Source organism: Hemicordylus capensis, chromosome 6 (assembly GCF_027244095.1).
Source record: "Hemicordylus capensis ecotype Gifberg chromosome 6, rHemCap1.1.pri, whole genome shotgun sequence".
In the NCBI taxonomy this organism is placed as follows: Eukaryota; Metazoa; Chordata; class Lepidosauria; order Squamata; family Cordylidae; genus Hemicordylus; species Hemicordylus capensis.
The window spans coordinates 40,660,754-40,672,885 of record NC_069662.1 but is presented as its reverse complement, the minus strand read 5'-3'; the positions used below and the strand labels follow the sequence as shown (position 1 = coordinate 40,672,885).

General features: G+C 42.3%; 2 protein-coding genes across 4 annotated transcripts in view; both read right to left on the bottom strand.

Annotated features, from left to right (window-relative positions):
* On the bottom strand, positions 1 to 2,128 carry HOXB8 (homeobox B8). Of its 2 annotated transcripts, none has more exons than XM_053262778.1 (2): positions 1,708 to 2,128; positions 1 to 868 (listed from the first exon to the last, which is right to left on the bottom strand). In XM_053262778.1, the coding sequence occupies exons 1-2, from the start codon at positions 2,126 to 2,128 to the stop codon at positions 561 to 563; spliced, it is 729 nt and encodes a 242-aa protein (XP_053118753.1). In that variant the 3' UTR covers positions 1 to 560. The 2 variants fall into 2 exon arrangements, with proteins under 2 accessions (XP_053118753.1, XP_053118754.1); XM_053262779.1 differs by having other exon boundaries at positions 1 to 865.
* An 8,327-nt stretch (positions 2,129 to 10,455) lies between these two features.
* The window catches only part of HOXB9 (homeobox B9), a 34,310-nt gene continuing 32,633 nt past the window's right edge, over positions 10,456 to 12,132 (bottom strand). For both annotated transcript variants that reach the window (XM_053266340.1, XM_053266341.1), the window contains exon 2: positions 10,456 to 11,651. In XM_053266340.1, the coding sequence (XP_053122315.1) occupies positions 11,416 to 11,651 (236 nt within the window). In that variant the 3' untranslated portion in view covers positions 10,456 to 11,415. The remainder of the gene's footprint in view (positions 11,652 to 12,132) is intronic.

Below are 12,132 nucleotides of genomic sequence, written 5' to 3'. Positions count from 1 at the left end.
AAAGTGCACTATGTATGATTTTCACATATTTTCTATATTTGAGAGAGAGAAAGAGAGAGAGACAGAGTGAAGGAGAGAGGGGAAAAGAGGGAGGTGAGAGAGAGTCTTCAAAAGTGCAGTATATAATTTTCACATAATTTCTACAGCACTGAGAGTGTGCCCTCACCCCAATTAGTGAGGGGGCACGAGGCAGGAAAGAGAGGGGGGAGGAAGGGAGAGAGGGTGAGAGAGGGAGAAATAATGTTCACAGTCATGGTTAACAGAAGCTATTGCATTACACTATTACTAATTCTTAACTGGCAAGGAAACGAAAAATAACAACAAGGCTAAAAAGACCCCAAAAGCTCTCTTTTTTTTAAATATAGATATAGTTCATTGTATGTATCAAAGGACAATCAGGAGAAGAAGACGCTCACAGCTATAGTGTTTTACAGCAATGAAAGGGGAGATTCCCCTCCCCTAAGCACTGTTTATCCCCCACCCCATCACCTCTCACATTAGCTGGCATGAATGGAAGGACGAGGGGCTTTCTGGGGCTTGCCTGTCCAGTCTTCCAGCTCTTACTTCTTGTCCCCCGTCTGTGCTTCTCCGCCCTCTTCCACCTCCTGCGCCCTTTCCATTTTCTGTTTCTCCAATTCTTCCTGTTCGCATTTGCTGCTCGGAAACTTATCTTTGTTGTTTTCCTTTTTCCACTTCATCCTCCGGTTCTGAAACCAGATTTTCACTTGCCTTTCGGTCAGTCCCAGAGCGTGCGACACTTCGATTCTCCGCTTGCGGGTCAGGTACGGATTAAAAAGGAATTCTTTCTCCAGCTCCAAGGTCTGGTAGCGGCTGTACGTCTGCCTGCCTCTCCTCCGTCCAGCGGCTGCTGGGGTGTTGCAAAAGGGAGGTGGGAGGGAGAGACAAGGAGGTTGAGAAGACACATAAAACAGCTTAGGGGACAGAGAGAGGGGGGGAGAGGGAGAGGGAGAGGGAGACGGAGGCTGCACACACACACTCACTCACACAAAGGCAGGGACGGAACTGCCCTTCTATAATGTTACAAAGGGGAGGGTAATTATCCGGGGAAGGGTGGAGGGAGAGAGGGGCGAAAAGGACCACATATGTGTTCAATCCTCGCCGCCTGCATTACCACCCTGCTTTCTTGAGAGGAAATATTGCTCTCAACACTCGCCCCCCTCTATCATTTCTTTGAGAAAAAATATTCCCTCTTTAGTATCTCCCTTGCCTTGCAAGGAGCCCCCCCCCACTCCTCCCACGTTCCCAGTCCCTACAAATGCCCCCCATCATCTCCTGCCCCCATCACATCTCCAGAGGGTTAAAAGATAATAACTAATGCGGGGAGGGGGGTGGAGAGGAGGAGGAGGAGGTTCAGGAGAGACACAAAAAGGGGGTCTTGGAGGTTGTAAAAGTACCATAAACTTTAGGGGAAGCTTCGCACATTGAAAGCGGGGGGGGGAGAGAAGTCCAGTGCTCCCCATTCAGAAGAAAAAGGGTTCCTTTCAGGGTAATTAAGCGATAAAGCAATTGAGAGGTGCAAAAGTTTAGGCTCATAAAACAGTAAAAAGTCACTGAGTGTTGGTTGGGGGAAGGGAGGGGGACAGATAGTGGGAAGAGGTGGGAAAAGGAGGGCTAACTTGTTTTATGGGTTCAGGAAATGCCTTGGCGGTGGCTGGGCGGCCGGCCCTTTCTAAGATGCCTCCTCACCTTGCGGTCTCATCCAGGGGAAGAGCTGTGTGGGAGAAGGGCTCTGCTCGGAATTGTCCGCGTCTTCTCCCAGGCCGGTGGAGGCGAGCTTGCAGTCCGGATACTGCACCAGGTCGGATTCCTGGGCGCTGAAGAGGCTTTGTCTCTGCAACGGGTCATAGCCGTAGAAGTTCCCGGGGTCCCCGTGGCACGTTACGGCGCAGGGATTCTGTTGGTAAGGGGAGCTGGAGAGAGAAGATGCCCCGTGGTAGAACTCCTGGATCTGGGTGGGGTGCTGAAAGGTGCCCCCCGTGCTCGGCCCGTACACCACTGTCGGTCTCCCTCCGAGCTCCTGGGCGAACCCACAATCATAGAAGTTGGGGCGCAAGGAGTCCCCGGTTTTGTACTTGGAGAAGAGGGAGTTGACAAAATAGGAGCTCATTGTAATATAAATAGCTTATTTTAAATAGATATGGATATAGGTCTAAGGTAAGGTATATCAAAAGCCACAGGATATCAGCCACAAAATCAGAAGAAAGCGATGAGATGCTAACCCAGGAGTCTTTGTGATTTCCAGGAATATATACAGATATACATAGATTTAAAAAAAAAAAATCCCGAGAATTGAGTCAAAACTCTGTGCCACAGTACATGGTATCGGATTCCTCTTTTTATTGTTGTTATTATTATTATTCCTTTCTCTCTCTCTCTCTCGCTCTCTGTCTCTCTCTCTCTCTTTCTTCTCCTTTTTCTTCTTTTTCCCCTTCTTCTTCTTCTTCTTCTTCTTCTTCTTCAACCCCCCCTAAAAAAAAAAATCGGCACTTAAAAAGAGTTCTCGTTTTACATTTCCAAGGAGAGGTGCCAGTTCATAAACAGTTTTCCGTGATTTACTTCGGAGCAAATGAGTTTGTTCATATTTCGCAGTGTCTTTTCTGGATCATTTGCATCTATTACGGAACCCTCATCCTATTGGTTTCCACGTACTCCACACGGACTCTGAACAGCCTGCGAGCAGAAAGGAGAGTGAGACAGAGGAGGAAAGAGAGAGAGAGAGAGAGAGAGAGTGGGGGAGAGAGCGAGAGAGCGAGGGAGCGCGAGCGAGAGCAGGGAGAGAGAGGGGGGTGGGGTGGGGTAAATATAGAGATTAAATATGCTAAACTATCTACGTTAATGAGATATCTCTCGCCTCACGACAAATCATCTACCTAAGCCCACCCAAAAGATTGATATTTGGGGAGGGTTGAAAAATTAAAGAGAGGCTTTGCTCCCACCGTTAATTTCCTTTTTTTTTTTTTTTTTTAACGAGGCAGTTTTAGCCTTTGGAAAATGTCAGGGTTGCTTTGGAAAACTGTAAAAAGAGGCCGGATTTAATTGCTACCCGTTTTTTTCTAAAAGCCTCCTATAAATGTAATTGGTATTTTAATACCAAGTTATCAAATCGTACGGCGTCCTGTAGCCTCAACATATTTTAAAACAAACGAGGTAGTCAGATTTAACATTTTAATGATCAATTTCCTTATTATTGATAAAGGTTTAACTATCAGCGCGAAAAGGAGAGAAATGGCCCATTTGTAATGGCCCCCCAAAAAGAGGGGGCCGTAAACTGTTTAACAAACTATAAAGCGCAATAAAATAAAAAAACAAAAATAAATAAATAAATAAATAACACACACACCCGGAGATGTTCTTGCTGGTTATATCGCACTACATAAAAAGCTGTTAAAGGGTTTTTACGAGTTCTTTCCTCTACTGCTATAAAAACCCAGGCTTCGATTGGCGCCTAAACTCCATTATCGCAAGATGTTGGGGTGTCAATACTGAATTAAAATGATTATAGTTTTTCATATATAACATTGACTTTTCGGCTCTCTCGCATCCCCCCACCCCCACCCTCCCGTTCTCCCTCCTCCTCCCCTCTTCCACATAGGAGAAGAAGATGCGATGTTGCGTCTCTTATCACCTCCAAAATACCCACATTTATGGATATTATTAACTGAGCATTCAAATTCACCATTCCCAGCTCCACCATCACCACTCCCAGGAAACTTCGCAGCACAAGGTGTTTCTAGCAGGGGAATGGGGGTGAAAGGGGGTTTCTTAGAGAGGCTGGGGGGGAAGAAGGTGGGGGCTTTGTATTTTACCGACGTTTGTTAAAGTTGCCTTCAGCTTTTAACACGCTAACTCGGCAATTTTTCCCGATTTAAGCACACAGGGGGTAAATTCTAGAAACCCTTAACCGCAGTCAGCAACTATTGCGAAGACGCTTCCTCAAATCATAACACTTCGGAGCTTTCGACACACACACACGCCTGAAACCCCTAACCTCCGTCCTAATCACCATCAGCCCTTCAAAGAAGGGTCCCCATAAGATTCCTGCTGCCCCCTTCAAGTATCTTTCTGCAATAGAATTAAACTATAAAGACACTTCTTGGGTATCTGGACCTCTTTCGCTTGCCCTGGATCTGTCTAAATTGCCATATCCTCACCCCCACCCCATCACCCCAGCAGCCATCTTCTCTTTACACCCCAAAGGCGGATTAAAACATAATCTCAACACCTTTGGAACGGAAGGGTCTCCTCAAAACAAACCGTTACTAAAACATCATATCCTTTAATCAATATTTTCGGCTATATCCCTTGAAAGATAAGTTATATGATGGCCCAATAAATGAACAGAAGGAAGGAAGGAAGGAAGACTTTAAAGTTTATGCAGACTCGTTTCTATTAAACTAAGAGCTATTCTGTTTTATATCGTAAAAGATTATTTTTCTCCTACTTCAGATCCTTTCTCCCACGCAATTAAACGTATTTTACTGCTTGAAATGCCTTAAATGAGAGCTTTTCCCTCACAAAAGAATGGTCAGATTTTATTTTTATAATCTCTTTTACTTTCCACTAAGCAGAAGAAATTTGGCATTTTAAAAAATGATGTATTACTCTCCAGAAATTCGCCAAACATCAGAACAATACAGGACCCGGGTTTCTTTCCTCCCATCCACTATTTTGAACGATTTAAAGTTTCAGGTACTTCTCGAAAGATGGTTTGAGAAAGAAAGTGGTTTTGTTCTGTTTTACAATGTTTCTATTATAAAATGTGAACCAATGTGTATGAGTTCATAGACATTTGAGGTCACTAGTTATAAGTAAAATAGTATTTCCTAGATAGGCTTTCCCAACAGTTTAAACAAATAAGAATAAAAATATTAGTACTTGGACGTTGGCATTTCTAAAATATACATGTGTGGCATGCAGATATGTCTATTGCCCTAGAAATATGCACGCATAGGAGCCAAGAAGTGTGGACTTTATGTATGCATATAAGAAGAAGTGGGCAGGGAGAGAGAGGAGGGCTAAGTTGTCCTGCAAGTTAACATTTTACCAAATGTACTAGAGTTTCAGTGCATGATGTGCTACTAAGCGCCACCAATGGATCAAGAATCAGTCGCTGGCATTAAATCACTGGCATACTGTACTAGGGACCTCTGATGAAAGGAAAATGTTTCTATTGTAGAGGAGACGAAAACCAAGAGAGAAAGTGGAAACATAATTTACAAATACCCAGTGGAGGGGAGATCTATTAGCAAATCTCCCCCCAAAATACATCACTTGGTAAACTGTAACTTCCCATTACTTTATGGCTCCATGAGGGGTGTGTGTGTGTGTGTGTGTGTGTGTTCCACTTTAAAGGTCTTTCTATTAATGTGCACAAACTGTTTCTGGTTAAAGGATGACTTTTTTATACAGTGCAGAGTTCCTAAAATTTGCCTTTTGGGTGGAACTGGAGATTTGCAGCTGAGGATCCGGGCATTTCTTTTCCTTGTCCTTTGTTTCTTCCTGGGTTCCGTTTTGTTTTAAAACAGGCTGTGTTTCATTTTTAACAAAATTGTGTCTCAAATTGCACCAATCTGCGGCATTTTTTACTCCAAGCATTTCTACAAGACCTTGTAAGTTTTCGACAGAAATCTTGTATTAAGTTAGAATTCCGTTCCTAACCCCCCCCTTCTCTAGTGATGTTATTTTTGTCCAACAACGGAGATGCTTTATTTAAAATAATGGCCATTGATTATCATTGGAATGTTTTTTTGGGGGGGTGGGGGCAAATCAGAGGAAAGCGTTTTTTAAAAAGCGAATTTATGGAAGCAAAAGTGCTGCTGGTGTTCCTACTACTTGGACCAAAGTAATCTCACCAAAGGCTCATATCAGAGGTACATTCATATTTGCTCTTTATTCCTTCCTAACACCCCCCCCCCGCCCCACTTCTTATGTATGTATTGATAAACACATCAGACACAGGAAAGTGTGTGGAGAGGGCATCACCAAGGTTAACCAAAAGATGGGTGAGTGCCTGAGGAGGCTCAGTGGTTCAAGAGCCCTACAAGCCATTTAAGTGTTTAAAAACACTTAAGGATGGTCCCTTTGAATGGTTTACACAGTGTAATCTGCTACAACGATCCCCACCAAGGTATAATGGGAATAGATGTACGGTGGAATAAAAAATTCGTAGCCCTCTGCACTCAATCTGTAATCCATCCTTCGTTGAGCAAAATCAATCCTAGATTTTGGAAACTGGCATACAAATACCGTAGCCTTATAACACCACAAGCGGAGGAGCAAAACGACATTCTTTGACGCTGTACTGTTGTGCCACTAAACGAGTATTTGTTTGTTTGCTTGATGCAGATGCCTGCTTCATCAGGGCACCAGATACCCAAGGCAGGAAAGCAACGGGAAAATGTCCTGCGAAAGCCCCAGTCAAATGTATGAGACCTCTTCAGGATCTCTTGCACAATTACCCATCATTGCAGTGCGGTTTGCGCAGGAGAACTTCCCGACTTATTTGTGCAAATGTTTAACGTTTTGGGGATTTTCATCTTCAAATGCAATACATTTATAGATCCTACAGGGAAAAAGAAGGTGAGGTCGCCATAATTAACCCTATATTTTATGTCGGGGAATTGATTCACAATGGTTTTTGAGCAACAATTCAGTTTATTGTTTCTAATGAAATCAAGGTGTTGTGGACTCTAGAGAAGAAACTAAAGAAACCTCCGCTCGGAGGTTTCTAAAGTGGAGTAATAGCGCCATCTAACGATCATTCGAAGTAAGACGCTCTTAAAAAAAATCATACACAGCCAATACACGAAGATGGGTTAGGAAGATTATTCGATGCGTGCGTGTGCTTTATGGATCTCTCCTTCTTTTCCTTTGTGTATGCGTTTTGAAACATTGTTGCATAGGCTAAAAGATTTATGAAATTGTAAGGTTCGGTGTATGTGTGGGAATGGGAAGGGAGCATCGCCTCCGTCTCAGAAGTCTCTCGATTTGCACTGAGGCACCACTTTCCATCCGGTCGTTTTCAGGGCAATAAAAGACAGAGGCTAGGGTTTAGCTTTTGAAAACCACCATTGTTTCAAAACCCGAGACTAAACAATTGAAGTATTCTGCTCTGGAAGGGGAAAGCTGGGGCTGTAAATAGATTAAAGGGGGGGGGGGGAGAAAAGCTTTCGAAACCCAGACGTCTCGCCAGAACTTTGGGTGTGAGTCTATATCTGGGGTGGTGGTGTGTTGCCGGGTGGGGGTCGTTGCTGTGAGTTTATGATCCAGGATGCTGGCAGCGTGGAAGAGATAAGAAGCTCTCTAGACAAAGAGTGAAGCAATCCAGAACGCTGGGTTTTCACAGCATCCGCAAGAGGAGGATAAATTAATTTCTTTACCTCCTCCTTCTTTCTAAGAGAACACAGATTTTTTTTTTTTTTAAAGTCTTTCTTGTATCTGGGTAAGATACAGAAAGAAATATCTGCCTCCACGTTGGATTCCCACCTCTTCCTCCTCCATCTCTCACTCCCCTCCACCCCTTTTCTGAAGACATCCTAGTAATTTAAGAGCTTCTGAAAGTTTTCTACTCTTGTTTGCTTTACAGTTGCTTAGTTCCTTAACCTTCAGAAATTTATACCCTATAAAGTTTTATGGCGGTCATATTATTTTATTGCAGCCTACTGCGCTGAGTTTTCTTCTTCTTCTTCTTGTTCTTCTCTTTCTCTTTTATGACAAGCTACCCTCTTCCTCTACTGCTCCAGGAAGATCCAAACATCGTCCTCTCTCTCTCTCTTTTTTTCCAGAGTTTGTTAAAAGATTACAGGATTGGAGGGGTGGTGGGGTGGTGGTGTGAGAAACCGTGGAAATAGCGAGCCAATTTTGCTTTGCAAAGTTAATTTTCAAAGAAAAAGAACATTGTGGTGGATTTCCTCCTTGTCTGCTGGTTTGAACTTTGGACAGCGGTAATTGAAAACAAGAATATACAAATAAATATTATTTTTCCAAGGTGTAATGATTCTGTCTGAAGCACAGGTGCCCTTTGGGAAGCAGAATTACAAAACAGTTTATTGGGCGTGCAATGAAGTAACTGCTATGTTTATCCTTTTTTAAACTTTAAGAGCCAAGTTGTGGGATTCTGGGTTTCTACAGCCTCGTGGAAAGTGAACAAGAACATTTTAATCCACCTTACAATCATGGGATAAGACAGAGACGCCTCTCAAATTGAAACGTGTACACACAACATTCACTCTCACTCTCACTCTCATTCATTCATTCATCGTCCATGGTTATTCTCCCCGCCCCCCAAGTAATAATAAGGAATATCCTTTCGACACAAATGAAAAGACGGAAAACCGCATTTATTTTTCTTTTGCTGAATGGGTTTAGAAATGCAGCCGGTTTAACACGGAAGCAAAGAAATACACGAAAAATGACTTTTTATCATCTTTTCTAATCGACATTCTTTTACAAAACGAATCTCTGACCAAAACAAAAACAAGAACAAATAGATATTTATAATTCACTCTAAAAAATCTACTAAAGAAAAAGCAAACGAAATTGCAAATATTTCTGAAGTCCTTGAAGAAGCAGTATAACACAATGAGATATAGGTACAGGTCTCCCTCCCCACAAACAGATTTTTATTCTGAGGCATTAAACAACATAGTGACCTTAAGGGATGGAAGAAACAATAAAGGTGTTTCAACTCTCAGCTCCTAAGATAGAATTTTCTCTAATGAAACCAACTACTTTATTTATCCATGCTTTAGCAAAAAATAAAAAAAAAAATGTTTTTTTAAAAACATCTCTTAAATTTGCTAGTAGAATCTAGGAATGAGTATGACTAAAGTGAGTGAAAATGCTAATACATTTATAGAGAGGGTTTGCTTTACAAAATGTTAATGTTATGCTTGAAAAGGTTTCAGGACGATTTTCCCTGAAGTCGATTTTTAGATTCATGAGGGGCACCAGCAAGTAACACAGACAAATCACAGAATTCTACCAGACCTCTGCTGGCTCAAGAGACATTCTTTTAAAACAACAATAATAACAACAATGGTGTTTTAAATTTAAAAAAGAAAACATACACCGTCTAATTAATTTTTAGTAGAAGAAAACAAATGGGACACTTCCTTAACACTGTCACTATTAAATTGGTTTGGTAACCAATTTCTAATCAAGATGAAGTTTAGCTAGATATAAGCCAATGAGTTTTATTAAACTGGAGATTTTAAGCTATAAAAAGCAATTCGTCTACTGTTTGCCTTCTAGGGCAAACATTCTTCCCCCCCAAAATAAGACTTACTGAGGATATGAAGCATTCCGGAGAAAAGTGATCTAAATCTTACAACCTTCTTTTTAAAATGCAGAAAGGTTTTTACACGATATATGTGAAGTAAACCTTCACATATTTATTTTCTTCTCATCTTCAGAGAACCCTGCAAACCGGGCAATCCTATCTCGAAAGGTCAAAAAATGCCTATTCACTCTCTAAAGAACAACCGCTTACCAGCAGGCAAAAAATGGTATAAAAATCCTATACAACATTCTATGAAATTAGATTTCTCGTTGGGACTGTTTTGTCCGGAAAAGCACCTGAAAGATACCTCCCTCCCTCCCTCCCTCCCTCCCTCTCTCTCATTCTCTGTAGCGTATCCCACCCCCTTAATTATCTTATGAAAACTTGTCACCACATACAGTGTTATTTCTAGAAAGATACTGGCAGCGCAGAATGGAACTATGTAAAAGTCAGGGGAAGCATATTCTCCCCCAGTTCTGAAACTAACAGGTATATAGACCCCATTTTATATTTCTAAAAGACACAGAAAACGAGTGGAACATTCACAAAAGCACAACCACCAACACCTTTGAAAACAAAAACGCACACTCTACATAATCACCTTGTACTAAAGTTACTTACCTACCTACTTCTCCCCAAGCCCTCCAAAGAAGGGGAATAACTAATTTAAGCAGTCATAAAAGAAACGGAATCCCATGTTGGGTGTTTTTTTTGTGGGGGAGGGAGCTGGATTCCAGCAGCGTTTTCAGAAATGATAACCCCCTTTTTCTGAGTATGAAATTGATGCATATTTGTTACATTAAAAATAATGCCTCCCGCAAAGGCCAGAACGACCCTTTTATGCCACTTTAAGTTCATTTTCGTGTGGACGTAAAGCATGTCCCCCATGAGTGATGGGACATAGACGAAAACATTCCTGGGATATTCAAGTATTAAAACTTCTCAGCAGAAACCTGGACTAAGGAGAAGAAGAAAGATCCAGAGACATACCCCATACCATACTTGGCGGCACCTGAATGCTTTCCCCAATATTCCTTTTAACAATACATTATAAAAAGCCGGACACTAGGAAGGCTTACCAAGGTAGGCTTACCAAGGTAGGTTCCTGCCCTCCACCCCACCCACCCCCACCCCCCACCCCCCAGAAACTTTCCTCTCCTGCTCCGTCCCTGGCCTTTTGAAAGTCAGAACCAACTTGGTAGGATAAAATAGGCACACAGGCCCCTGGTAAGTTCTCCTGCGTACGCCCATTTAATTTAATGGGAGTCCTCGCAAAAAATTGTGCCTTATGATCTTATGGTGGTCTCTTTTACACCAGCAACATTGATCAAAATGTGGGTTTTATTTGTTAAAATGCATTGCTTTGTAAATAAATTTCTAAATTTCTGCTCGAAATGTGGCTTTATCTGCCAGAGGTGGATTCATGTTAAGGTGGGGAGGGGAATAAATGGCACAGTGGGACTTCGACTGATCCTCAGGAAAACGACTTCTAAAAGTTGAGTTGAATGGTTAACTTCATGGAAATCCCCACCGGGTTCTCTTATGTTCCTTTGATAATTCCACTCATACAGATCTACCTAATGATTTTCGATCCTCGAGGAAGAGGAACGTAGAATAGGGAAAGTTTGGGGCCACAATTCATCTGTAACTCCCCAGTGCTGGTGCGCAGCTCCAACTCATTCAGGGTGGCTTGCTTAGGGGGACTTCCGGGTGAAATGTACTCTGTCTTTGAAACAGCTTTCTTATCCTCAGTTTTTTTGGGTGGGGAATCAGTCCAAAGGCTGAATGAGGAGCATCCCAAGGAAGCACTTAAGCGTACAGATGAAATCATCACCAGTTATCTCATATAAGTAACACCAACATCATCACCCCAAATTATGTGTCCTCAATCTAGAGTTACCTCCTCAATAGTTTTAAGAGTGAACAAGACCCAATGGAAACAAAACAGGTGTAATCATGATGGACTCCTTGCATGCAAACCAGGAGGTCTTCATCTGGTCACCACCACACCATCTCAAACACTGTTCAGAAGTCATTGCCCATAAATAGAACAAAAGTTTCGAGATGGGCCAGAATTGGGGGAGAGGAGAGGGAGGGGGAAGGAGAGGGAATCTTCATTCTTTCCCCTGTTCCTTGTTCATTTTCTTCATCTTCATCCTTCGATTCTGAAACCAGATTTTGACTTGTCTTTCGCTCAGGTTGAGAAGCCTGGCCACTTCGTGTCTACGGTCCCTGGTGAGATACATGTTGAACAGAAACTCCTTCTCCAGTTCCAGCGTCTGGTACTTCGTGTATGGACATCGTTTCTTTCTGGAGGAGCGAGCGTGCAACCAGTTGGCCGCAGGGTTACCTGAAAGGAAAAGAGCAAAGACTTGTCAGCATCGACATACTCTCGTTTCTCAGAAGGACTCTTAGCCGACCATTGGTATCAAAAGAACTTTCGTGCTGGTGGAAGATCAGTACGTGTGAAGAGGGCGCCCTGGGTTTGACGGGTTACAAGAGAAGACCACGTGGAAGAAAAGTGTACAAGCAAGCTTACCAACGAATATATCAATTTTTATGCAAATATGCAAACATACGTAGGATAGGGGCTGATGGGAGGAAGAGAAAAAGTTAATGCCCGAAGGAAGGAAGGACATTCTTAGACGTTTAGGTATATGTGAGAGGGAGAGAAGCTTACAAAGATGGAAGGAAAGATCTATTTTGATATGAATATTATAAAGTTTCTCTTCACATCATGTTTGGTGGATGGAGTGTATGTGTTTGTCTATGTAGCGGAGTGTCGAACGCACGCACACACACAACAAATTCATTATAAAATCTGATGAATA

Coding starts and splice junctions, on each gene's coding strand:
- HOXB8 (XM_053262778.1), bottom strand. CDS start 2,128: ATGAGCTCCTATTTTGTCAACTCCCTCTTCTCCAAGTACAAAACCGGG. Junction 869..1,707: donor CCCCTGGATGAGACCGCAAG/GTGAGGAGGCAT, acceptor GCAACACCCCAG/CAGCCGCTGGACGGAGGAGA.